At 45.9% G+C, this 27,389-nt stretch overlaps 1 protein-coding gene across 3 annotated transcripts; it reads right to left on the bottom strand.

The window, feature by feature from the left end:
- Positions 1-190: 190 nt before the first annotated feature.
- Positions 191-22,875, bottom strand: SVOPL (SVOP like). Of its 3 annotated transcripts, XM_085228505.1 has the most exons (16): positions 22,655-22,873; positions 19,157-19,262; positions 18,285-18,376; positions 15,910-16,008; positions 15,099-15,170; positions 14,576-14,700; positions 12,326-12,389; positions 10,682-10,807; positions 9,992-10,120; positions 8,857-8,930; positions 6,184-6,386; positions 5,991-6,102; positions 5,486-5,567; positions 3,323-3,412; positions 2,831-2,944; positions 191-742 (listed from the first exon to the last, which is right to left on the bottom strand). In XM_085228505.1, exons 2-16 carry the CDS (start codon positions 19,233-19,235, stop codon positions 731-733), a joined length of 1,473 nt encoding a protein of 490 aa, XP_085084631.1. In that variant the 5' UTR covers positions 19,236-19,262; positions 22,655-22,873; the 3' UTR covers positions 191-730. The 3 variants fall into 3 exon arrangements, with proteins under 3 accessions (XP_085084631.1, XP_085084625.1, XP_085084641.1); XM_085228499.1 differs by having other exon boundaries at positions 191-2,944; positions 22,655-22,875; XM_085228515.1 differs by lacking the exon at positions 15,910-16,008 and having other exon boundaries at positions 191-2,944; positions 22,655-22,874.
- Between the last annotated feature and the right edge of the window lie 4,514 nt (positions 22,876-27,389).

Raw genomic sequence — 27,389 nt, 5'->3', positions numbered from 1 at the left:
AATGCCTTAGTACAGAAAGTGATTAAAACAGGTCACCAAAGAACTTAAATTTGGTAACCTGTTTACCAGGTGCTTCCTGAGAACCTCGTTTGCATGCTACCATCAGGCACAAAGACGAGACAACTTTTTCAGTGATCTGTTTGATCTTGTCTCTGTTTAAATAATCCATGGGAAAAAAATGTGACTCAGCTTTCGTCTTGTGGTTTTGAATGTCATCCTAAGGACCTTCAGAAATTACCATTGCAGTGACATTTGAGATGTTAAACTTAGCTTTTGATGCAGGTGAGATAAGAACAAATATTTGAGGAATGCTATTTTGTTTTTTAAAAGTAAGTACTGCGTCCTCCCAAGCTGCTATGGCAAAAGCCATATCTTCTTTGTGTATTTTTTTTCTTCTTTGTCCACTTAATCAATTAGGGATGATTTTTTTTTTTCCAATTATTATTATTATTTTTTTTTTGGTGCACAACACTAGTAATAGTACTAGTAAAGAATCTTCCTCATTCTTCATGACATGGATAGAAAACATTTTTATTGAATCATAAGAACAGGAATGTACTTGAGATAGCTACCCTTTGTCTATGCAAATCATAGCTCTTACACTGATCGGTTGCATTTTTATATAATGGAAATGGTATGGAGAAGCAATCAACATCAAATGTGGCTCACAGGAAATGATGGATTCCAAAGGTTTCTTTTTCTTTTGTACCCAATCCAACATCAAACGCTTTCATTTTACTTGCTAAGAGAGGGAAAAAAAAACAACAGAAAAACCATACAATTAACAGAATGCACGTGAAAAACAGCAGAAATGAATACAAAGGGATTTTTGTGTCCAAAAAATTTTGCCTCTGATTGACAATCCCTGTAGCTACTTTAAGAATAAACTGATGCTGTCCTAATAAACTGAAATAGGAGTAGATACAGATTAGAATTAAGGAATGGTTTGTGTTGGAAGGGGATTTAAAAATCAGCTGGTTGTAAAGGCTGAGATGCCTTGTGCTAGATCAGCCAACCTGACTGAACGCTTTCAAAGAGGGAGTATCCACAGCTTTTGAATCTTTCCCTGTTTTTCTTTTAGGCCCTCACCCTGCTGGCCACTCCTCTTTTGGTGCAACCAGGATATGGTTGGTTTCCTGGGCTGCAAGCACACACTGCTGGCTCATGTTGAGCTTTTCATCCACCAGCACCCTCAAGTCCTCCCACACGGCTGCTGTCAATCCATTCATCCCCCAGTCTGCACTGATGTTTGGGATTGCCCCAACCCAGGTGTAGCACATTGCACTTGGCCGTGTTGAACTGCATGAGGTTCTCATTTGCCCACTTCTCGAGCCTATCCAGGTCCCTCTGGATGACATCTCTTCCCACATTATCAGCTTGGTATTATCCACGAACTTGCTAAGGGTACACTCGGTGTCACCAGTGAATAGTATCTGTCCCAGTGCAGAACCCTGAGGGTCACAGCTCCTCACTCATTGAGGACAATGCTAGCCAGACCATGGGTCTGCATGCTTTTTTAAATTTCATTTTAGATTCCACAAGAAGATTCATTTAGTTGTTTTGTTTGAACCTGATATTGAGACATGCATTGATTGTCTGGAGCCATAGGACTGAATGTTGCCACGTTCAAGATCTTTCATATCATGCATTTAAACTATTACATGAATTGGATGACTGCTGTGTGACACCCTTGGACAATATGTTCAGTAGCCACAATTCAGCAATGCCTGTATGGCTTTGCACGCAGTGATCTCTGAAAGGGAGACTAGAGGATCATTTGCAAGTTGAATATTAGATCTGATGCCAACTTTTCATGGTATGCAAATAGTTCTGCACAAAGGAAGAAGTTGCTTTTTCCACTTCCTTTCTTAAATTTGTGTATTTTTTTTTCAATCTTTTACAGGTTTTCATATAGATGTTCTAAAACATCATAAATGGTAGTCCTTATTTTTTAAAAAGACATTCATTTAAAGAAGCAGTCAATTATTAATAAATTGCTTTCTCAAAAACCCTAAGGTTAACTGTCCAGTGCACCTTGTGGAAAACTAAGATGTGGCCCAATGAACTTGTGTGTGTGTGTACACATATATGATGTATGTATGTACATGTTTGTATACAATTTTTTTAGTCTGGTCCCGAATCTGATATCAAGCAGGTTAATGAAACATCTGTCTGGCCCTAGGCCGCTAAAGAGTCTGGATTACCAATCCTATGATTTTCTGGCTTGTATGGGTAAGACTGCAGAAGAACATGCAGGAAGAGGGCATGCCTCTTCCATGGCACGAACATTCCCATGCTCTTACAGCTAAATTGCCTATAACTGACTTTCCTTCTTGATCTTTGTGCTTAGTGTTTTGTCTCATTGCCCCTAGAGCCTTATAGGAAACACTAGCCATAGGGTTTAGGTTAATGGGCTAATGGAGCAGGGGCTTTTGACTTGAATTTGGTGTGAAAGTGGCTTTAGTACTTTAAAGTGTTAATTGTTAGCTGCTATCTTCTCTGCATGCAGCAGAGAATACGTGCAGCATCTTCAGATGGGGACCAGAGATAGCAAAGAAGGACTTGCACTAATTTAAGCTAACATGCTATAGTAAGGCAGCTGGGGCTAGGACAGGCATTCCTGTTTGTTCTTCTATGAGGAACGAGTTTAGGCAACTGGGGTAACAGTGCTTTCAGTTGTTATGACAGCACCTTCCTCTGTTTATCCCTCAGTTGTTGTTTTGGCTTATGAACCCTGAGAAGATTTTGGTTTTCTTTCTGGCTGAATCAAGATTTACTGTTTCTAGGTAGCCTGTAGATAGGGAGAAGCTCCTGGAGAGTCCATACAAACCTGCAGTGCCCTGCCCTTGGTCTCGATGGGTAGCGTGAAGGCAGAGATTGCACACACAACACACACAGATGAGAAAAGACACAGGGCCCCAAGGAAAGATGCACTCATAAGAACCTGCAGATTAAAAGAAAAAGAAAGAAACAGTTCAAACATCTGTTCAGTGCAGTGGGAGCCCAGCAGTTAATTAGGAATTAGAAAGTGGGCAATGGGCTGCAAATGCCTGAGGGACTCAACAGCATCCAGAAAATGCCACTCATGAAATCTATGAGTTTTCAGAAAGCAGCAAATATTAGCAAGATCCACATCTGGCAAAGACTGGCCAAGTGCTCTGCATAAATATCAGATAAGATAAAGAACAAATGAGTTTGAAAAAGCAAACCAGACACCGAGATTGAATGCCTCCCCCTTTTCTATTAACTTCAGGGACATCCCTGTGTATTTGATGGTAATGTTTGACTCAAGGCTTACTGATATTGTCAACAGTGCTCTTACTTGTGATATGAATGGTGCTACCATAGCTCCAACACGGCACAGTGATCCACTGGTTCCCATCCCCAAGGCTCGCATCGTGGTGGGATAAACCTGACACAGGTTAGAAAGAAATCAGATTAATGCAACAATAATCAGTGATACGTGTTCTCATTCCACCTCCCTTTTTTTATTTTCCTCTTTCCTTCATGTAGACCCATTACATTAGCAAGAGCAGTCAGTGGGAGAAGATGCAAAAAGATTTAAAAATTCCTTTGTAACTCATTCGTTCCATTGCAATTCTGCCATTTCATGTCCAAAGTAGAAGTTGAAGGCAACATATACACAGACACCTCTCCTTCATCTGCACTGGGCTGCTCAGGCCAAAGTCACAGACCATAGGCTGGGTGCTAAAGGGAGAATTCAATTTATATTGCCAGACTGTGTGTCTGAAAAGCAGGAGAAAAGGAGATTGTCTGCAGCCTTCAAGACAGCCTATTTATTTACATCAACAGCACCTTTGTTTAGAAGGAGGAAGAAGAAAGGGAAATCCTGATAGGAAACATCCATGCTTAGAGAAATAGAATTATAGATTCATTTGAGTTGGAAGGGAATTTTAAAGTTCATCTAGTCCAACTCCCCTGCCATGAACCTACAGCTAGATCAGGGTGCTCAGAGGCTCTCCAGCCTGGCCTTGACAGAATATCTACCACCTCTCTGGGCAACCTGCCTAGTGTCACACTTAGTGTAAAAAAACTTCCTTATGTCCAATCTAAATCTCTCCTCTTTTAGTTTGAAACCATTTCCCTTTGTCCTATCACAACCGACGTTGTAGGGCTGTGCTCTATCCTTACAACCCCCAGTTTGTACTGGTAGTGAGGGTTTCCATGACCCAGATGCAAGACATTGATTGCACTTGCCTTTGTTGAACCTCATGAGGTTCAGCTGGGCCCTCTGCTCAAGCCTGTCTAGATCTCATCGCATCTTGTTTCTCGGGCATGTCAGCCACATCATACAGCTTGGTGTCCTAATGTGCTTTGTATATTTTTCACATCTCCCTGACACCTCTGTCAATAAAACAGTTGAGTATATGCTTTGTTTCAGTGCTGTGGGAAAATCCTGATAGAAAACATCCTAACCCTATGCTTTGCTTAATTTAAGTCCCATTCATACCAGTAGATTTTAGCAAGTGTTGTCATTTAAGCATTTGTTTAAATAAGGCTGGGCCAAGCCAGAGGATGTGAAGTAGTTCCAGAAAAGTCTGGGATGTGTCTGGAAAGAGTTCTTCCGAGTTTGGTTTTGATCATTGATTAAATCTTGTCTATTTGTGGTTTACAGTATGGCTTTTTCAGCAATGGTTTTCACATCAACAGAATCCAATTAAGGACTATTTAAAAGCTGGTATTTAGTAAAGTCTGGTAATGCTTAAAAATAGTGTGCTATAAAAAGAAGTATGGCACACTATCAGGTCAACCAAGCTAACTACTCTGTCAGCTTCTTACCACTTACCATTCAGCCATAAAAGGAAGAAACTAAATTCCACACAACTCTGTTTTTAGACAAAAGCAACGTGTAAGTAACCCACTTACACAGGACTAATCATTCTGAAGATGTGTGAAGGAGATGCTCTCTGAATGGTTAAAACTATTTGCAGACAGAACACAACGATTTCCACTAGTTGAGCATATACATGTAAAAAACTTTTATACTAGCTACAGTAGCTAGTCTGAGTGCTGGAAAAGGTTCCTTTCAGTGGTAGTCTGTTGTCTAACTTCAAAGGGACTGAGAGAACCGAGTTGGAAGGTGATAGTGTATAACATCCTCAGAAATAACATTTAGTAGTAGTGACCAACAAGCCGCCCAGAAGGGAACTCCTTTCCCGGCTGTTCTTGTCACCTCCAGCTAGTTTTCTGATCTCACTTAGGAAAACAGAGTGGTCAGGAAGCCAGAGATTCTCAGTTCAGGGAAGGTGACTCTTAGCTGGTGAATACATATGGCAGCATTCCTGGCTAATGGGCTTCCATCCCCCAGAGCAGGTTCAAGTGCTATGGCACTTCAAGTACATGGCACTGAGCGATGTGGTCAGTGAGCATGATGGATGGGCTGGTGTTAAGATTTTCAATTATCTTAGAGGTCTTTTCCAATCTTAATGCTGCTGTGATTCCAAGTACCTTCAGAAGGACCCACCTCTGCAGTGTAAATGTAGATGGTGTTGAAGTTTGCTGAAACCAAGGCACGCAGCATGAAGAGAAAGCCAGTCATGCCTGCACTAAAAGAAGCAGTGTGAAGCAAAGCATTAGTGTCACTGAATAGTGATAGAGACATAGCCATAAGCTTTCACTTATGTTAAGGCTTTTACAAGCTTGAAGTAAGGGAAAGTTGGTTGCTGGCAAGGGTAGCGGGTTTTTTTTTAGTCCATTGACAATGCATGTTTGCTACTGCTATAAAGAAACTGCAAGCAGATCTCTAGCTAGGCATGCTCAGGCTAGACATAAGGCAGAAAAAAACTGGAAATTATGATAATAACAGCAACAAAGCAGTTGGTACCTAACTGAGCAGCTATAGCCCTCCTGACAGGCTTATTAACAGGGCTTCAGGAGATGTCTACCTCTGCCATCTTAAATGGAGCCCTTCTTGGAAATTCCCGCAGGTCAGTTCAATAACTACAGCTCTGGTGGAGCTGAGCAGTTACCTGGATGTGCAGATGTTGAGGAGAAGAAAGAACAGTGCCGTACATCCCATGGTGATGCACAGGCTCAGGCGCCTGCCAAGGAAGTTGATGCCAAGAATATTCAGGGGATTTACTGAGACAGAAAAGAGATCATAACGTTAGGTGTTAGGGCTCTCAGTTTTGCAGTGAGCACAAGAAGGGGAGAGGAGGTTACATGCGATCTCCCCCACGGTGCTGATGATCATGGTCCAGTAGGCAGAAGGGCCAAAGGGGCGGCAGTAGCAGGGGCTGCGGCTCTCCTCTGAGACAGGGCCAGGGTTCTCGCTCAGTGGTGTCCTTGAGGTGCAGCCCAGGTCTCGCTCCAGCAGTTCAGCGCTGGCCAAGATGACTCCATAGTAAGCAAAAGCTATGCCAAGCCTGTAGGGAGGAGGGTGGTGTGGGTGGGAAAAGCAAGGAAAATGGCACTGGAATGCAGCAGGTTTGGGGTGCCCTAGGAACCCCCTGTACACACCAGTGCCACGGTGATGCACAATTGGCACCTTTATCTATCACCCTGAGCCTGAGGACATCCACCAAGTCAGCAGTCACCCAGAACACAGCAAAGCACTGCCACCTCTGTCCGTGCACCTCTTCCTTGGAGGAGCCCACCCCAGCTCCCAGCTCGCCGTGTGCTTGCCCATTAAGACTGGTTTGTGCTGTGCAGCAGGAGACAGGATTGCCAAGCCCCCCAATAAGGAACAGCTGAGGGAACTGAAGTTGTTCAGTCTGGAGAAGAGGAGCCTCAGAGCAGACCGTACTGCTTTTTGCAACGATCTGAAAGGAGGTTGTGGTGAGGTGGGGGTTGGTCTCTTCTCCCAGGTGACAGCAACAAAACAAAAGTTAATGGCCTCAAGTTGCACCAGCGGAGGTTCAGGATGGATATTAGAAATATTTCTTTTCTGAAAGGGTGGTGCTACACTGACACAGGCTGCCCAGGGAGGTGGTGGAGTCAATGTCCCTGGAGGTGTTCAATAGCTGTGTGGATGTGGCACTGAGGGACATGGTCGGTGGGCGTGGTGGGGATAAACTGATGGTTGGACTGCATGATCTTAGAGGTCTTTTTCAGCCTAAACGATTCTATGATATTATGAAACACCCATGCAACACTGCATGTGTGCGTGGTCTTTCCTTCTTCCTATCATTTCTGTTTTACCCCAAGAAAGGAAAGGATGAGTGAAGAACCCATGAAATCTACAACCTTTCATTAAAAGTTTAATGCCAAGAGCTTGCTTGTAAGTCTTAACACACTGACATCCTTTCTGACAGTAACACTGCTGCACTGGCCAGATGCTCACTGCTGACACTGCCTCTTTCCCAATCCAGTTTTAACAGAGGGAAATGCTCCTGCATGCCTCAGCTCCTCCTTCAGTACTGGTTGTAGACTGCTGCACCACAAAGCACTGCTGCCTCTGGGCAGGAACTGCAAGTGATCCAGCTGGGAATAGGCTGGAGCACCTCTCCTATGAGGTAAGGTTGAGGGAACTGGGCTTGTTTAGCTTGGAGAAAAGAAAGCTCTGGGGAGACCTCATTGTGGCCTTCCAGTACTTGAAGGAAGCATATAAACAGGAGAGGGAATGGCTGTTTACGAGGGTGGATAGTGATAGGACAAGGGGGAATGGTATTAAACTGAGACAGGGGAGGTTTAGGTTAGATACTAGGAGGAAGTTTTTCACTCAGGGTGGTGACACACTGGAACAGGTTGCCCAAGGAGGCTGTGATGCCCCATCCCTGAAGGCATTCAAGGCCAGGCTGGATGTGGCTCTGGGCAGCCTAATCTGGTGGTTGGTGACCCTACACATAGCAGGGGGGTTGAAACTAGATGATCATTGTGGTCCTTTTCAACCCAGGCCATTCTGTGATTCTGTGATTCTATGTGCTGTCCAGCATTCACCCAACCTCCTGATACTTCCAGACTGAGAAGTAACAGTGCTGTATCATGCAGAAGACAGCATCTTTGATCACTTATATGTAGATGGAGGCATTTCCATACTTCCCTTTCCTGCAGCAAGCCTCTAAACCAGACCCCAGTTCTTACAGCTCACATGTAGGAGCTGTCTGGGTGTCTTATTCCCCATTCTTTCTGTATAGCAATTTTCCAAAGGAGTTTTCACCAGCTGGAGAGGCTCACACCACATCCAGGCTTGCTGCCAACAACAGGGCACTGGTAGTGGCAACCTCACTGTGTCATTATCAAATAATTCAGCATACCCCTCATCATAAGCAGGCTGAGAAGTAATTCTTTTTTTTTTTTTTAATCCCCCTGGCAGTTTTGGAAACAAGTTGCAAAGTGTGGGCTGCAAAATGAGCTGCCTGGGGACACGGGGATGCTGAGGGCACAAAGAGACAGGGACACAAACCTGAGAACACACCAGTGCCTCCTGGGTGATCAGGAGAGAAAGAAGGATTAAGAAACAAAAAGAGATTTCATAATAGTCCTACAAGTTGATGGGAAAAAAAATAAAATATTCAAGGCCTGGTTTAGCAAGATTTTGGTCAATGAGTTCCCACGGACCCATTAGTCATACATATCCATTCCAGCCAGCAAAGTCAGTGAAACATATATTACCCGTGCTACAGCTGCAGGGAACAAGGCAAATGAAGCTCAACTCTCCGCAATCTTACATTTTCCCAGCCAGTGGCACCAGTACCAGTCACTGAATTTCTGTTTGAGACCTCTAACAGTGAGGGCAGTCAGAATGAACAAACTGGCAACAAGGAGTGAAAGCAAACTGAGGGCACCGTAGTTCTCACTGTGGGTAGATCAAGCCAACCAGTCCTGAGGGAATGATAAGCAAGAGAAATATATATATATATAAAAAAATATATATTTATATAAAATATTCTTTACCATATGATCCATATCTGCAGAGTGGTTCTTAAGTACTTAGGGTGGAGGAGGTCTTTGAATCTTCCTCTTCTTTCCTGCAAATAATTTGGTAGAAAGGCACCTTTCACAACAGGGCAAATGCTTTGTGGCAGCAGCTAGTGCCCAGGCCTCAGTGCACTCGCCCTGAGCTTCTCCTGGCGTGGATGGATGGACGGACAGATAGCACTGCACCCTTCAGAAAGGAAGCCCCTTTTCAGAAGATGGCTGTGGGAAGTCATGCTGCAAAGCAAGGAAGGAGGAGAAGAGAGCACCCCACACACCCCTTCAAGTCCACAGGGACACGTATGGGGTTGCCTTTCTGTTTTTTATTCATTATTGGTGAAGCCTGGAAGGGTGCATGTCTAAGCAAAACCCTGTGTATAGCCAACGTGGTTCCATCACATAAATTCAATTAAAAGACAGGGAAGCCTTAATCCTAACTAATTCCAATACAATGGCACCATCTTGCATGAATTGCTGAGGACAATGCTTGGTGCCTGTGGGACTGAATAAGCAGCAAAGAGGTCCAGGAAAGGGACTTAAAAGAGCTGGGTCCTGGACAAGATAAGTATTCAGCTCCCAAGCTGCTTGGAAGAGGTGGAACTGGTGGTTGGGGAATGCACTGGGACCAGCAGAAGGGTCTTGTCCTATGGCCACAGCCCCCCAGGACACCCCAATGTGCAGGACCAGGGTCCTGTGGTGCTGCAGACACCTTGAGAGCAGGTGGAAAGAAGCACTTTGTTTGGAGACCTTTTTGTAGTAAAGGCAGCAAATCTTTTCTCAGCATGATGTTCATCCTGTGAAAATGAATATCATGGGGAAAAAAAGTGGAAAATCTGATTCCTTTTTGGAAGCCAAGATTATTGTCTTTTCCAGAGCAAAATGGCCTCTTCATAACCACTGCCAATAGCTGGGAAGGAAGCCAGGCGTGGTGAGGGAGATATGTGGAGTGAGATGTGCTTGGTGACCTTGCTCACATCCTTGTGCTCAGTGGACCAAGGGCGAGATGGGATGAGTCAAGATGGGATGGGACAAGAGTGGCCAAGCCAAGATGAGATGAGATGGTATGGGATGGGACAGGATAATGGAGCGAGGCAATGCTGCAGGCTGAGCTTACCTTGGGAGGTTCCTGCAACACTCCCTCTGGCATCGCTGTCCGGTTCATCTTGGCTATCCTCTGCAGCGTGGCCAGGGCAGCTGCGTTATTCCCCGTGGACACATTGTAACGTGCTGACTCAGGTATGAACTGAAAATGGAGCAGTATTAGAAAGCCCTCCTGCCTCTTGCCTAGCAGCCTGTGTTGTCCACATCCCCTATCCTGCCCAGGAGCCTGACAAGATCAGTGCAAGGTTACGAGTCATTGCTTGGGATGTTCTCTCCAACTGTGCCCCAGGGCACCACTGCTGGAACTGTATGGTCTAAGATGTCCCTGCTCTCTTATTAAGGACTGACTCTGCCCTTGCACTGGCTTCTGCAGGTCTGCCACGGCCAGTTGCCAGAAAGGGAACCAAAGACAGGTTTAATAGAACTACCCCTTAAATAATGAAGTTCTAAGATGGGAAGAGGCTCCTGTTACTAACTCAAGTAAAAGTTTTAGAAAAATTAACAAAGATATCATGAAACAAAGGAAAACATGGATAAAATTTAGGAGAAAATTCAGCCATCACTAGCATTCACAATGTTCACACATTCCTTAAGCAGACCCAGGGAAGCTGCAGTTCTCTGAGAAGATGAAGGGTGATGCCTCTTGGTGACTGGGGAGATGCCAGGTCAATGGCTGTGGGAAGAGAGGAGAGGTTCTTCCTACCTTGAATACCATGATAAGAATGATTCCAGGAATGGAGGCAATTCTGATCAGCCACCGCCAGCCAATGGTTGGGTTCACCACTGATGCCAGACCAATGATCAACAAGGATCCTGCCAACCAGAACACCTTTCCAAGGGAAACAAAAGGGTTAAAAGGTTTGAACACATGGCAAAAATTTGCTTATTTTCATCCCTTCCCTTGCTGTCTGCAAAGAAGAGTTTGGGATGAAGAGAAAAATACAGATGAGAGTCTGGGGAGGGATGTCTGAGGACAGTCTTAATTAGCTCTGGACAAAAAACAGGTAACTTGCTGTAGTTGCCATTGTACTTAAAGCCTCTTTTGTCTTTCCAGTCACATCTCTGCTAACACTCATGCCTATGAATTCTCTCATTTGAACCTCTTTGGGGATGCAGCAGATGTATAAGTACCAAAGGCAAAAAGGGGACAGATTTCCACTGTTGGAGGCTGGTGGGCTTCCAGCAAGTCAGTTCCAAGTTGTATCAATGGGGAACCTGGCCCCAGATCTGCAGGTTCCCTTGTTACCATCAGGAGAAGAGCCCCTTTCAGGGGCACCATACAAAGAGGCTCCAGCAGTACAAGCCACAAGCCACAGCAACTTCATGAGTAATCTATGGGCAGAAACAATACATTTGTGGAGAGAAATGCAATACTGTCCCTTTTTGGGACTCCTTTCTGGAGTGCTTCGGTAATAAATCCCTAGGATCATACACACCATGGGATCATACACACCAATGAAAAGCAAATTACCCCTTCCACCAAGACTGTATACCAACATTTTCGTTTCAACAGCCAGATGCATTAATGATTTCAGTGAGGCCTTCACAGATCATTTGCACATGCATAAAGTGCTCCTGGCAGAAATTAGAGTAAGGACCCACCCCAGTCATGCTGGAAGGGTAGTCACAGCCCTTCCAGCATATCTCAGGCCTAACTGAGGCCTGCAAGGCAAGGCACAGCCCAGGACCTCATCTGGGAGCCACCTCATTAATCACACGTAATCACCACAGTTCAGTCCCAATGGCTTGCATTTACCTTATGTGAGATCCCAACACAACCCAGCTGGAGATGTTGAACTACCCTGATCAGAGACCCCTCCTCAGCCCACTTCACTTTTGGCTCATGCTTGCACAAACTTTTTTCTTGCTGTGAATGCTGGAGAGAGCCTGATGCACTCCAATGGAAGATGAGATGAGTGCAGGAGAAGCCATAAGCACTCTTTGTCTCGAGTAGCCCCTCACTGACTACTGCATTCCACTTCCCAGTGGAGAAAACAGACACTCTTGCTGCAGCCTGAGTGACAGCCTACCGGCACTGACCCCATTAAGGCAGGCAGCACAGTTATCAGAAGGTAACAGAAAGGGCGGATGTCAGCTGTCACTCAAAGTCCCCCCACAGTGTTGGGATGATCCAATTAAGAGAGAAGAAATAGCTTCTCTTCTGCACACAGCTGTCTGTGTGGATCCTTAACAATGCACAGCACGCTCTCCATGGTACAGGAGGCACTCACTCAACCCAAGACAAATGCAGATATTCTGGCTTGCTGGAGATCTGGCTTCCAAACAGCAGCACAGCAATTCTCCTGGGACCGCAAATGAGAAGAAACAGTAATATGCCCGGTCTTACCTGAGATAAGGGCAGCATGTATCCTCGGTATTTGGTAGGTAGAAATTCTGTTTTTATGATAAGCCTAATGAAAAGAGGAACAAGGCAAAGGACAGAGACAACAACGAGTTCTGTACCAATCAAAAAACAATTTGTTCCACTCAGCCAGCATCCAGCGTGGATGCCTGGAGACAGAGGGACCACCCCTTTTCCACTGATGTATCAAAACTAATTATTTGATATTTCTCTCTGATTGAGGCATTTCCTGAAGGTTAAAGTTCTGCTTTTAGGTTGCAGATGTCCTGCTTATCTATGATGAACATTCCTCCTGAGACTTGATGTTTCTCTTCAAGATTTTCACAAATAAGAACAGTAAGAACAGACATCCTTGAAATAGAGGTGCATGTCCAAGACAGTAACAATTCAGTAGAGATTGGTCCTTTGAAAACCCAGCCATGTATGAAGTCAGTAGTGGGATACCTCCTAAACAACAACTAAAGACCTCTGCACATGCACAGAATACTCAAATATGTTAATATAAACTAGTAGTTGCATAATGCCATTGAATATGTGGGTGGTGAAGCACTGGCACAGGTTGTCAAGAAAGCTAGTGGATGTCCACTCGTGGAGACACTCAAGGTCAGGTTGAATGGGACTCTGAGCACCCTGATCGAGCTGTAGATGTTCCTGTTCGTTGCAGGAGAGTTGGACTAGATGACCTTTAAGGGTGCCTTCCAACTCAAATGATTCTAAGATTCTATAATAACATGCAATGGGTAGGTGTGATTTGTGACTTATGTATAAAGTAGGCATATAATGAAAACTCATGACTTAAATAGAAGCCAACATGAAACTTGGGGAACTTGATTTGTGGGGATATCTCATCTTGCACTCTGCACAGAAATAAAGCAATGTCTCCTCTCTAAACACTTGGCTTTTTGAATGTGTTTTGGGAAATTTAAAATCAGCAACACCACACTGGCCCTTTCCATCATCTCAACAGTTGAAATGCCTTATAAAATATGCAACACCAATGTGGGGAGGAACTGCAAGTTCCTCATGCCTGCTTTGCCCTATCCTGGCCTCCAGAAGTACCAGCCTCCCATACTCTGCTTTGACAAAGGGTTTTTTCAGTCAGTGCAAGCTGCTTTGTGCTGTCCTGCATAGGCAGTGGGTTTGAGAAAAAAATCGTGCATTCAAACCAGTCTTCACGGGGTCTCAAAGGGAGGTGAAGGAGAGGCCACCAGAGGTTTGCTATAGGAGGGCACTGTCTCACTTCCTGGAGAGCCCACAGCCTCTTGCCCTGAATTTCAACACAGGCTTTGAGGAACTACAGAATATGCTGAAATGTTGCATGTGTTTCCCTGACAGAGTCAAAAGAAATCACTTATCACTTCTAGTGAAGTGGCATTTAATACAGTGATTTTCTCCTTCCCTCTCACATCTCCACACTTTCACCCTGACAAGGCAAAAAGTTTCAGTGGGAAGGTTTTACATCAGTTCAAGAAGAATTTGCTACTCTAAGCAGAATTGTTGCGACCTTTTTACAAGGAAGCAGCCTTTGCTCATCTGTTACCTGTCTAATTGTTTTTATAATATATGTGCTTAATAAGACCTCTGACACTGCCTTAATGCAAACCAGCCCATTTCACTATCCCAGGGCTAGGGAGTCCTTGGGAACTGCAATTTAGGTAGACGGACAACAACCCAATGAAAGAACGGAACAGCATTTTGATTTAAGGCAATGTGAGAATTTGCTCTCCCTTGCACTTCCAGCCCCCTCAGAGGCCCCTTCCTGGCTGTCTCCTCCAGGTTACTGCGCAGCCTCAGCTTATCAGGCTCAGCGCACGAGACACTGGGCACTCTGCCAAGGTCAGCCAAAATGAGCTGTGGGATCTCTGGGCCTCTGGATGCCTCCTTGGAGGAAGAAAAGCAGAGCCATGCTCTCACTTTATAGAAACAGTCTTAAATAAAGACGCTCTAGGGTAAGCAGTGGGGACCAAGTACCAAATATTGCCTGCCTGTTCCTTCCCCTTTGACTGTGGATGATTTAGAATCATTTGCTTTCATTACTTTTCCCTCTTATCCGCAAAGAAAAGAACACATTAAAAAACCTGACTTTCTGTGCTTCAGGACACTCCCCTCCTCCCCTCCCACTTTATGTTCTTCTGATCCCCAACTGTTCCCACCACAGTAGGAAAAAGCTGCTAACCTCCCCATGAAGGCTAGTTTGTCCTTGTCCTTGCCATAAGGCATGAAGCATGGCCTTACCCTTGCGCATGGCCTGACACACCACCTCCCACCATGGTCCTCAGGAAGACGAACCAGATGTAGGAAGGAGCAAATGAGGTCAGCAGAGAGAAGTAGGCTCCCCAGAGGAAAGAGAGCAGCAGAATCTGCAAAGGACAAAATTAGGGTCATATAGTCTACAGTCCTCTCTGTTTGGGACAGCACAACAAATATTTTGAAGATTTTCTGAGGCCAGGTAAGAGAGAGGCCAGCTTGGCCCTGAGCTCAAGGGGAAAGAAAAGTGCCATGAGTGGGCACCGTAAAGTTTGTTTTTGTGCGGCCCATCACTCTTTCATGGGAGGAGCAGCTTCCTGGCTTCTAGAAGTTTTGAGAAGGGCTCAGGTGTATTGCAAGGGTTTTGAGCCCCATGTGCCAAGTCCTCCTGGCAGCAGTGTTACAGGGACACTGTACAGCAGAGAGATAAAGGGGACAGAAAATAGCAGGTCCTGTATGTGTCTTGTCAGAGGGCTCAGGAAGAGTACATACAGCCCCTGAACGCACTTACCTTCCAGCGGCCATATCTGTCTGCCAGGAGCCCAAGCACTATGCTGAAGACCATGTAGCCAAAAAACACCATCTATAGATGTAGCAGAAATGCAAAGTCACAGCATGAAACAATGACTGAGCATCTGGTGGGAAGGCAGAGCTAACCCAGGGGGAACTCTGGTACAGGCAATGCACCTGAGTGATCTGAGGGGGTGGAGTCAGGATCCATCCTTTTCCAGACCTCATTTAAGGGTTGTCAGAGGAGATGAGGGTGTCTTGCTGGAGATCCTTGCATACTAGAGGCCTTCTAAAGGAAAGTAGTTTTTCTTTACTTGTTTTCGAATCTACAGCTGCTGCATTTGGGCTTGTTCTTTTTTGTTGCAGCCTAGGATTGTGCCACTCTGCTATTATTGCTGTACTTTCCATCACATTATAGCATTACAATGGAGAACTGGAAGCAGCTGTGGGGTACTCATTTCCAGCAGCATCATGCTGCTTTGCTCTTCAAATCAAGTGTCTGTTAAATGCTTTGTAAACAAGAAGATAAATTGCAGTGCCAGAGCCATGCATGGTCCTCAAAGTAAAGGGTTATAGGGATTTCCAAAGAATCGGGAAATAGGAGCCTGTATTGACATTATAGTTCTTGTTGTGGTTGTGTGCTCGTGTCATATTGTTCTCTTGGTTTCTACAGTTGTCATTGCTCTTGTCCCTGACAGGAGGCCTTGGAATTTATTTGGCCCTTTGGGAAATGTACATTGTTAAGTGTGGGGTGGTGCCATGTACAGTGCCCATATGATAGATGACCTGCATGGAGAGGAGGAGTCACTCACTGTTGTCACAAGAGCCACCTGCCAGTCTTGAAGCTGCCACTCACATCGAATAAGAGGGGACACAACAGCTATCAGCATGATCTCCATGGCTTCGGCCACCTTCAGGGACAAGTATACACATTAACAAGAAGGAAAGCTGTGAGGATCCCATGAGAGAAAGGCCGCTAGCTATCCAAGCCTGCAGTCATGGAGGTATCACATGCTGAAACAGGATCTGTGAAGCTGTGGTTCCTCGGTTGTCTCAGCCCTGAGTGTGGTCTGCAAGAAATCCCCACTTAAGAATGGGGAGTGGTGACAGGATGGAAGAGAGCTGCACCTAGAGAGTGGATATCTAGGTACAGTATAGAATAATATAATCATTAAGGTTGGAAAAGACCTCTAAGATCATCCAGTTCAACCACCAACTCATCTCCACCATGCCCATTAACCGTGTCCTCTCAGTGCCATGTCCACATGGTTCTTAAATACCTCCAGGCATGGCAACTTCACCACCTCCCTGGCAGCCTGTGCTGGTGCAGCACCACTCTTTTGGAGAAGAACTACTTCCTAATCACAGAATCACAGAATCACAGAATCACAGAATTGTAGGGGTTGGAAGGGACCTCTAGAGATCATCGAGACCAACCCCCCTGCCAAAGCAGGTTCCCTACACCAGGTCGCACAGGTAGGCGTCCAGGCGAGACTTGAATATCTCCAGAGAAGGAGACTCCACAACCCCCCTGGGCAGCCTGTTCCAGTGCTCCGTCACCTCACCGTGAAGAAGTTCTTACGCACATTCGTGCGAAACTTCCTATGCTGCAGCTTATGTCCGTTTCCCCTCGTCCTGTCTCCACGTACCACTGAAAAGAGACTGGCCTCACCACTATGGCCGCCACACCTCAGATATTTATAAACCTGGATCAGGTCCCCTCTCAGTCGTCTTTTCTCAAGGCTAAGCAGACCCAGTTCACTTAGCCTTTCTTCATAGGGGAGATGCTCCAGGCCCTTCACCATCTTTGTGGCCCTCCGCTGGATTCTTTCTAAGAGATCCCTGTCTTTTTCGTACTGGGGAGCCCAGAACTGGACACAGTACTCCAGATGAGGCCTTACCAGGGCAGAGTAGAGGGGGAGGATCACCTCCCTCGACCTGCTGGACACGCTCTTTTTAATGCACCCCAAAATGCCATTGGCCTTTTTGGCCACGAGGGCACACTGCTGGCTCATGGCCAACCTGTCGTCCACCAGGACGCCCAGGTCCCTCTCTGCAGAGCTCCTCTCCAGCAGCTCATCCCCCAGCCTGTATTGATGCATGCAATTATTCCTCCCTAGGTGTAAGACCCTACACTTGCTTTTGTTGAACCTCATCCGGTTTCTTACTGCCCAGCTCTCCAGCCTGTCCAGGTCTCGCTGAATGGCAGCACAGCCTTCAGGCGTGTCAGCCAATCCTCCCAACTTTGTATCATCAGCAAACTTGCTGAGGGTGGCCACTATCCCCTCATCAAAGTCATTGATGAAGATGTTGAACAAGACCGGACCCAGCACAGACCCCTGGGGGACACCACTGGTTACAGGTCTCCAGCCAGACTCTGCACCACCAACGACGACCCTCTGCGCTTTGCCAGTCAGCCAGTTCTCAACCCACCTCACTGTCCACTCGTCTATCCCACACTTCCTCAGCTTTCTTATAAGATGTCATGGGAGACAGTATCAAATGCCTTTAATACCCAACCTGAATCTCCTCTGGTGTAACTTAAGGCCATTATTTCTCATGCTATTTCTAGCATGAGCACCTGGAAAGCAAGCTGCTTTTTTTTTTTTAAGTACATGTCTGTGAATCTGGGCATCTAGCACAATCTCTTAAAATAATTGTTATTAAAAAATAATAATAAAATTACTGACTGTTTGGTCCTGGCTGCTGGCTTTGGTTAAGAAGTAAAACCATCATTCATAGTTACAGACTTCCCCACCTCAGCTGTGGTGATCCTGTGGCTATGTCCCCATCACAACTTCACCCTTGCCCAGCTTCAGTTTCCAAACCAAGTATTTTACCACTGTTTTACTGTTAACTCAGTACCCTCCTATGTCGTTAGTTGGGAAGTCTTCCAGGTAACCCTGAACCTCTGTGGCAGAGGGATGGAACTCCAGGGCAGGGGACAGGCCAGGATGCCCTGGGTCAACCTGTTTGCTTTTGCCTTGAAACAGGTTCAGTATCAGAGTTGGCCAACGTTGATTTTGGCCAAAGTAGACACAAGCAGGAATCCTGCTTGAGAAGGTATACGTGGGAAAAAATGAGCTGCAATATGTTTTTGTGGTGATTTGTAGTAGTTATTGCAAAATAGTAAAGAAAATGAGGGGAGTGTTTCTTCAGGCTGGTGGTGTTGGTTGCAAACACTTACCCCAGTGCTTCCCATGATGAGAAAAAGTGCAATGTGGAACCTCCCAAACCCAATGGTTTCCACAGCTTCTTCCACTGTAAATGTCTTCTGCCCTGAACACGAATGGGAAAGAAAGGCACAAAAAAAAAAAAAAATCAGTTGTCAAATAGTTTTATGAAATGGGAATGTTGTACATGCAACCATGGGACTGTGCCAGGAGAAAGGCTGGAAACTCTCACTTGCCTTGGTGAGGGTGGTGTGGGCTATGGCTTGGGGCTTCCCCAGACCCCATCACTGCAGTAAGCACAGCCATGGGCTCTGGGCTCAGTGTTGTCTCTCCCTGACTTTGTTCTCCCATTAAAGGGACAAACCAAGGATCTCAAGTCCAGTGCTGGGATCGATTTATAAATAGAGCTGCCAGAAAGCTTTCAGTGTCTTCTTTCAACGTCATATTTAAGTAAAGTCAGAGCTGTGTAAATTTTTCCATCAGAAACATATCTCCTAACTAACTTAGGGCAAATCCTGAGACTGCACGGAATTTCAGGAGAAAATCATTAATTTTTCCCCAGTGTTTTTTGTTTTGATGCTTCTCCACTGAAGTTTTTACTTTAAAATGCTTTTAGGACTGAATAATATATACATATTTTCCCAAGAATAAGCTTAAAATGACAGAATCCCTGAATTACCAGTGGAATACACTGCTTACACAAAACAGTGGCTGAAAGAAACCAAAACAAGCAGCTCTTCCACTGCCACTAGTAGCAGCCTAGCAGCTGCAGTGGGAGAGAAATATGAAATTGATGTCTGAGGTCCAGGTAACTGGAGTGCCAGAACCCACCATCTACCCTGCTTCATGAGGGCCAGCATTTCTGGTCCTGTCAACACAAACACACCTTTGGGGTGTTCTTGTCCCTCCATGTGGATTTCCTCCAAGGCAATAGCGTTTGCTGCCTCTCTTGGTGCAGTAGCCATCTCAGCTGCTACTGGGATCCACTGTAACTGTTGGAGAAGAAAAGGATTTAATCGTGAAACCCCTGAACCCCTCGAGGATCGCAAAGCCACCTTAGTAACCATACAGCAAAGGAGTTTTCTGGGCTGGTGTGGAAGCATTCAGATACACCTTTACACAGATTTGTTTCAGACAACTAGTACGAAATGACCTTTACCCTAAGTTGGTTGTTGGTTTGTTTTTGTTTGTTTGTTTGTTTGTTTTTGGTAGAAAATACGCAGAATCATAGAATCATTAAGGTTGGAAAAGACCTTTAAAACGATCTTGACCAACCATCAGCCCATGCCTGCTGACCATGTCCCTCAGTGCCACATCCACATGGTTCTGGAACACCTCCAGGTGATTCCACCACTTCCCTGGGCAGCCTGTTCCACTGCAGCACCGCTCTTTCTCAGAATAAATTGTTTCCTAATATCCAACCTGAACCTCCTCTGGCACAACTTGAGGCCATTCCTTCTTGTCCTATCATTGTTACCTGGGAGAAGAGGCTAACCCTAACCTTGCCACAACCTCCTTTCAAGTTATTGTAGAGAGCAACAAGGTCTCCCCTGAGCTTCTCTTCTTCAGACTGAACAACCGCAGCTGCCTGAGCTGCCTGCCATCAGACTTGTGCTCCAGACCCCCCACAGCTTTGTTGTCTCTCTCTGGACACACTCCAGGGCCTCTGTGTCTTTCTTGTAGTGAGGTGCCTAAAACTGAGCACAGCACTTGAGGTGCAGATTCACCAGTGCTGAGTACAGGGGGATGTTCACCTCCCTGCTCCTGCTGGCTGCAATATTTCTGACACAAGATAGGATGCCAATGGGCATACCTTGGCACACTGCTGGCTCATGTTCAGACAGCTGACCACTACACCCTCAGATTCCTTTTCCTCCATGCAGCTTTCCAGCCACTCTGTCCCAAGTCTCTAGAGTTGCCTAGGGTTGCTGGCATCACAAGGTGGCTTAGCTGAGCTGACAAATCAGTCATTGCATTGCTGTGGCTGTTTTCATGCAAAGTCCAGAGAATGAGAGAAGATGCAAGAGATTGTGTAATGGCATCCCCAGCCTGGACATGCGAAGAAAGTCAAAAGATGCTGCACAATCTCCAAGAGCTGAGAATTGATAGTGAACAACAGTAGATTGTCCCTTTCAAAGGTGGAAGTGTCTCTTTTAGGAGCTGGGGCCCAGTGAGCTGTAGAGGTGCTGCACTCTGTAATTGCTCAGGTTTTTGAGAGCATGTAAGAGCATGAAGCAGAGCCAGTGGGAGGAGCAGGGCTGCCCAGCCTGCTCCCCAGCCCTTGCTTCCCAAGGATAGCACACCTGGCAAGGAGTACACACCTAGCTCCTTCTTGCCCAGCCCTGCCTTGCCAGCCTTGCTTCCCACATAACATATGGTCCTCTGCCTCACACCACTGCATCAATCCCCATCCACTTATGGCAGCAAGAAACAACCACAAGCTCTGCATTGTAACTGGCTTGCTTCTGCAGAGGGTCCGGTTTCCAATGCTACGTCTTTAAGTCTGATCACAGATGCTTTTCCTGATAAGAAAATCTCATCTTAATCCCATGGGAGGGATTAAGCACACAGCAAGCTTTAACCCCCAAGCTTTCCTGCTGAGAGTATGCAGTGACTCTTGCAGGGGGGGGCTCATCTCATCTTCAGTTTAAAACCTCTCCTTCAATGATCTCCATCCAGAGCTGCTGGACTTGGTGAGAAAGTGTTCAGATGCTGCCCCACAGGAGTAATGGAGCTGAAGAAGGGCAAGCAATGCACCTAATCATAGAATCACAGAACTGCTCAGTTGGAAATGACCAAGACCATTGGTAATGAAAGGTACAAAATCTCATCTGAGCAGAGGGCAGCATAAGCATAAAAAGCACAGTTACAGTGCTCCCAGCTGGGCATGTTGTATGGAGGTGCATTTAGAAGGAGGTCATTAAAGGCTAATTGCAGTTCAGTTGGGTGGGTCAGATACACTGACCTTACTGTTATAGATCATCACAGCCCAGGATCCCAGAGGACCTGCACAATATTGCTCACTACTTCCTCTCAGCACCATACTCGCAGACAGTGGTAGCTGCCAGCAGCACATGGTGCCAGCAGCTGATCATGCTGGCCATCATCTGCAGGTCATTTCTAGATGGAATCAGCTCAACAGCAACCATGTAAGGTGTGTGGAAGAGCCCACGGGAAGAGATAATGGTTCATTGTGTGGCTGAATTACAGAGGGCTTCACAGAAACGAAACCTGGGGTCCAGTTCTGCTCCTTGCCTGGTCCTTTACGATTAGATCCTGCAAATATAACCTGCTGTAAGTCTCCTCATCACGACTCTGCCTGGCACAACAGCTGTACCTCTCCAGAGCCCACAGTATGCACAGCTCTGGGCACCAGCAGGCCAGGCTGGGACATGCCTGGGACAAGAGAAAAGCCTTGGGTCTGGTCTACCTCCATGCATGCCAGATGGGCTGTAACTGCGAGTCATAGCACTGTGGAAGCCCAAAGCTAGAGTACTCTGCTAACATTTGCTGAGAGGCACTCAAGCATTTGATTGGTGCTCACTGCTCTGGATTACGTGCCACCAGGATGGGAAGCACTGAGGTTCTTCCAGAAATAGGGAGGAAATGGTGAACCCCATGCAATCACACAGGATCCAACAGCAAGGGTCAGGTGCTCAAGTAGAAGGGCACAGAGCTACCTCCAACACCCTGTAATGGCTGAGACCCCTGGAGGTGTCAGGATGACATCTATGGAATACCCCCACAGCTCTCAAACAGCAGTGGGTGAGCAAGCAGGACATCTGCTGTAGCACCTCAGGTACTACCAGAAATAGGTCCATATATCTTCATTTGCCTCATGGCCTGACTACCTGGGGAGCCAGAGCAAAATTCACTTGCTCATAAGCAGGTGAGAAGCCACTGTTCAGGTGAGCCCTTGACACTGTATGCTCTGCTCTAGCACTTATCTCCAAAGGGCAGGTTTACATGTAAGACTTCAGTAAATCTCCTGAGAGTTCCTACAAAGAACATAGGTTAGTCACTGCAAACACTTGCAGCCCTACTTGCCCTTATGAAGCTTCTCGTGTCTGTGACAGCTCTGTGGGGAGTCACGAGGAAGAGTTTCCTGCTATTTGTAAATCACACTGAAAATACTAAATGGTAATTACACGAGCCAAAAAACAGCAGTGCCAAAGCTGTTGCTGGCACAACAGGAAAATAGCAATCCTCCATCAGAAGGGAGTAAATGCAGTGAAACCACTGCAGGGTCCTAGCAGCAAGATGACATGATGTATGAATGATCAGATACTCCCACTCTTAAAGTCAACCAGAGCAACTCTTAAAGGCTCACCTAGATTTCTTGTTTTTCTCAGGTTTTGGGTTTTTCTGAGTGAAATTTTCTTACCTCTGAAACGTCTTGGTCACAGAGAAGCAGACCTTTCCTCCCTTACTTCTTTCTCTTCTGTTTTCTTTCCTCATTGTGCTGGCATCGCTGTGTGTTTGGAATCCAGCTGTAGGGAGTCAGATTTCTTCCTTACTGGGTACAATCAGGTCCCTCCCCAGAAGTAGGTGGCACAGGGAGGGTGCCCTGTGTTACAGGGAGTGTGAATTCTGCTGGTCCCTCTGCACCTACAGGTGCCTGTGTGGGAGTGGCTCACCATGGGTGATGGTGCTCACTCACGGCTTTTGGTGGGGATGAGGAGGGAGATCATGGAGTCACTGAAGTTGGAAAAGACCTGTAAGATCTCTCGTCCAACCATCAACCCATCTCCACCATACCACTGACCACGTCCCTCAGTGCTACATCCACGTGGTCCTTGAACACGTCCAGGGATGCTGACTCCACCATTTCCCTGTCTGAACAGCAGGAGATGGAGAGTGGACAGTGAAGATATGACCCTGTCACAACACTGGTGAGATTGTAAGGGACAACTTTCAGAGAGCAGATCCCACAGTGCCAACACCCAGGTAAAAGGGTTTTGCTGCCCTGTGCAAAGCCATGAGCAGAGCCCGACTGCTGTTGCAGCTACCAGCTGCCCCAGGCCAGCTGAAGCCAGTTCAGGTGCCATTATCACAAAGAAAACAGGGCCTGTTCATCAGCTTCATCTCTCTAAACTTCCTAACTAATGAGTACCCATGGCTCGCAGTGATTCTGATCTTGACACAGCAAATCTCAATACTGCAGGTTGTGCTGTCCAGTAAATCCAATCTATGTTAGACAAGTGCTTTTGACTAGGAGTGTGCGTGCTGATCTTTATTTCTCAAATATGTTGGCTTGTGTGGAGTTGATGGTGTTTTTTGTCTCCTTCCAATGAGAGTTCCCCAAATTCTTCTCTTTTGAAATATGTTCACCATGCTGACAGCAATGCTGTAGGAGTTTTATCAAAGCATGGAACTTTCATGCTGAGTTTCACACTTCCAAGCATCAGGAATGCATTTGCTGTCAGCTAACATATGCCATTTCATAGTCCTATTTTACATCTTCCTTTTAATAAGACCTGATATTCAATCACAGCCATTATTGACAACTGCTAAACTAAATGCAGGATCCAGGCTGCTAAATCCATAGCATACACTTTCCTTGCAAGAACTCAGCCACTATGCATGCAATCACAGAAGGGTACTGAAGTTTTGGCATTTCATCTTCTCACTGCAGGAGGGAAAGGATGGCCAAAATTCTAGTAAAAGTCTCAGCTGCAGAGATATGCTTTCAGATGTTTGGGATTGAACAAAGGCATGCTATTTATTACTTTTTTTTTAATCCACCTCATGATATTTTAATTACTTGTAACAGAAATGCAAAGACTGGTCATAGTGGAACGTGAATGGGAATATCTGCATGTATGAAAGTTCCAGGAGAAACAAGAGAATGAAGGTGAGAAGAAAGACCTTCACAGCTGGCCAGGGACGTGACAGACAGCTCTCACATAGGCGAATACCGAGGAAGGTGCTATTTGCTGCAGGAGCCAGAGGCTCCAAGAAATTCCAGAAGACTATAAAAACTTTCTCCATAAACCAGTTCATCATCACTGATCCATCAGACACAAGGGACTGGACAAGAACATGGGACCTGGCTATCTTCATCCCCCATGTCACAGGTCATCTTGGCAGGAGGGCCTGGACACACAGCTCTGGCTCTCATGAGGAGGAATCATAGAATCATACAATGGTCTGGGTTGAAAAGGACCACAATCATCATCTAGTTTCAACCCCCATGCTGTGTGCAGGGTCACCAACCACCAGACCAGACTGCCCAGAGCCACATCCAGCCTGGCCTTGAATGCCAGGGAATGAAGGAATGGGGCATCCACAACCTCCTTGGGCAACCTGTTCCAGTGTGTCACCACTCTCTATGTGAAAAACTTCCTCCTAATATCTAACCTAAATTCGCCTGTCTTAGTTTAAAACCATTTTTGTCATCCTATCACTATTCACCCTTGTAAACAATTGTACCCCCTCCTGTTGATATTCATCCTTCAAGTACTGGAAGGCCGCAATGAGGTCTTCCAAGAGTCTTCTCTTCTCCAACCTAAACAAGCCCAGTTCCCTCAACCTTTCCTCATAGGAGAGATGTTCCAGCCCTCTGATCATCTTACTGACCTCCCCTCTGGACACATTCTGAGAGTTCCACATCTTTCTTGTTCTTGGGGCCCCAGGCCTGGATACAGTGCTCCAGATGGGGCCTCACAAGAGTCGAGTAAAGGGGGACAATCACCTCCCTCTCCCTGTTGGCCACCCCTTTTTTAATGCAGCCCAGGATGTAGTTGGCCTTCTGAGCTGCAAGCGCACACTGCTGGCTCATGTCCAGCTTCTCATCCACCAGGATCCCCAAGTCCTTCTCTGCAGGGCTGCTCTCAAGGAGCTCTTCCCCCACTTTGTATAAATACCTGGGATTGCCCCAACCTAAGTGCAGCACCCTGCACTTGGCCTTATTGAACCTCATTAGATTTTCACGGGCCCACTTCTCCACCTGTCCAGGTCCCTCTGCATGGATTCCCATCCTTCCAATGTATCGACTGTACCACTCAGCTTGGTGTCATCTGCAAACTTGCTGAGGGTACACTTGATGCCATCGTCTGTGTCATTGATGAAGATTTTGAAGGGTACCGGCCCCAAGACCAACCCCTGAGGGACACTGCCTGACACAGAACCATTGATCACAACCCTTTGGCTGCGTCCAGTCCGCCAATTCCTAATCCATTGAAAAAAACAGGAATAAACAATCCAAAAAGAGTGAGTGTAAGTGACTGAAATCAGTTTGGCTTTGTTATCACATTCCTCTCCTATGCGGCCATTCACTGAGGTTTTTTTGTATTAATTTTCTACAAAATGATGTAGCTCACGTCATCAGCCCTCAGAAATAAACACCTTCCTAGCAATGGATGCAGAGGCAGCACTTCTTCTTAGGTTAAAAATTCCCAGTAAAGTTCTGGAAGTCACACGTCTTCCATCAATGGATAAAGTCCAAACAATGACAACAGGGTGTTGTACCAAGGTCCACCAGTCTATAATGGCGATCTCTTCTGGATCTGACCACTAGAAAATCTGATCTCATTCAGCCTAGTGCTGGGGAATGGGCAGTCACTGCTCTGCCCCAAAATACCTAAATACCAAAATTCCTAATATCCAACCTGAACCTCCCCTGGCACAACTTGAGGCCATCACCTCCAGTCCTATCACTGTTAGCCAGCCCTCCCCCATCTCGCCACAACAATCACTATTCAGTGCAGTAAACAACAGACAATTTTGACACCTGCAGCATTCATGGGATAACTTGTTTTTCATGCTTTAAATATAAACCTGAGACAAAAAGTATAACTCCCAGAAACTCCAAAAGAAATAGGTATTCTGTTTCAGGTAATGGTTTCAGGTAATCACCTTCTCAGTTACACTGCAATCACATGGAAAGGTGCAATAAGGATAAAATATGCACTTGTGCAGAAAATCCCCTCCACTGTTTTATAATGCAAACTTTTATCTTTGATAATGCATCAAATTAGCTTGGCCTTTCTTGCTTCAAAACATCTTTTCTCTCAAACCTCTACAGAATAGGAATAAATGAATTAGATTGGAGTGAGGAAACAAAGGAGATGTCCATACATTGAGCCACTGTGAGACCAGCTGGAGTAACATGAACCACAAGTCCTGAAGAGCCAGAGCCATGAAACCACATGTATCATGGACACACACCTGTACCCACTCTTTCTTCTCTCAGCTCTAACTCCAGCTCCAAGTCCAAGCTGCTCTTAGAATGAAAAATGTTCCTGACTGTTGGCAGCCAGTGTCCAATGCCGCTATGGTTTCTTGGCAACTCAAGAGAAAAACAGTAACAACTGCTTTGCCTGAGGATGTGTGTTCTGTCAACACAGCTGGAAGGTGACTCTCAAGGTTGACCACTGCAGTTTCATGGCCCATGAAAACTGCTCCGATGCACATGCTGCTGGGAACCCTCAACAGGCAGGGTTCTTAAGTGGAGCTGAGTATTAGGAATCATAGAATCATAGAATGGCTTGGGTTGGAAGGGAGCTTAAAACCCAAGCAGTACCCTAGGCGTACCCTAGGTACCGTGGGTTAGGTCACTGGTTAGACCAGTTCCAACCCCCTGCCATGGGCAAGGCTGTCAACCAGCAGATCAGGCTGCCCAGGGCTCTGTCCAACCCAGCCTTGAATGCCTTCAGGGATGGGGCACCCACAACCTCTTTGGAGGGAAGCAAAACATTCCATGTCCAAAACATTCCATGTGTCATGTTGAGATTTTACATCCTCCATGCTTGAAAAAATAGCCTGTCTTGATTAACACTATTCAGTTTGAAAAACTGGCAGTTCATGAATATTTAAAAAAGATCACGGTACATCAACACTGTGAATTCATCTCAAATGTATTGATTTCCCTCTTCTCTCTGTTCATTAAGTATTAGCACTACTACACGATCTGTTTTAGCAACCCATCTTGAAAAGCACAGCACAGGAGGAGTCATTTTAAGTTTCCAGCGTGAAACAAGTCCATAGAGAGAAATAAATTGGCTGCCAGTGTGGAAACTACTGCACTCTTTTGTTTACACAGCTCAAAACCAATGCTTTTGTTAAGTGATGACGTGTGCAAACTTCTATAATCTCACATTGTCAAGACCTGGAGCAAA

The sequence above is a fragment of the Meleagris gallopavo genome, chromosome 1 (genome assembly GCF_905368555.1).
Source record: "Meleagris gallopavo chromosome 1, MGAL_WU_HG_1.1, whole genome shotgun sequence".
Classification (NCBI taxonomy): domain Eukaryota; kingdom Metazoa; phylum Chordata; class Aves; order Galliformes; family Phasianidae; genus Meleagris; species Meleagris gallopavo.
The sequence above is the reverse complement of the archived record's forward strand: the minus strand, read 5'-3'. Positions and strand labels throughout refer to the sequence as shown.

Bases quoted from the DNA above. Each gene is read 5' to 3' on its own strand.
- SVOPL (XM_085228499.1), bottom strand. From the start codon at position 19,235: ATGGCTACTGCACCAAGAGAGGCAGCAAACGCTATTGCCTTGGAGGAA. The intron at 18,377-19,156 runs GTGTGTTTGTGT...ATTCGTGTTCAG, and splicing joins GGGACAAGAACACCCCAAAG to GGCAGAAGACATTTACAGTG. The intron at 12,390-14,575 runs GTAAGGCCATGC...TCTTTTCATTAG, and splicing joins GTGTCAGGCCATGCGCAAGG to GCTTATCATAAAAACAGAAT.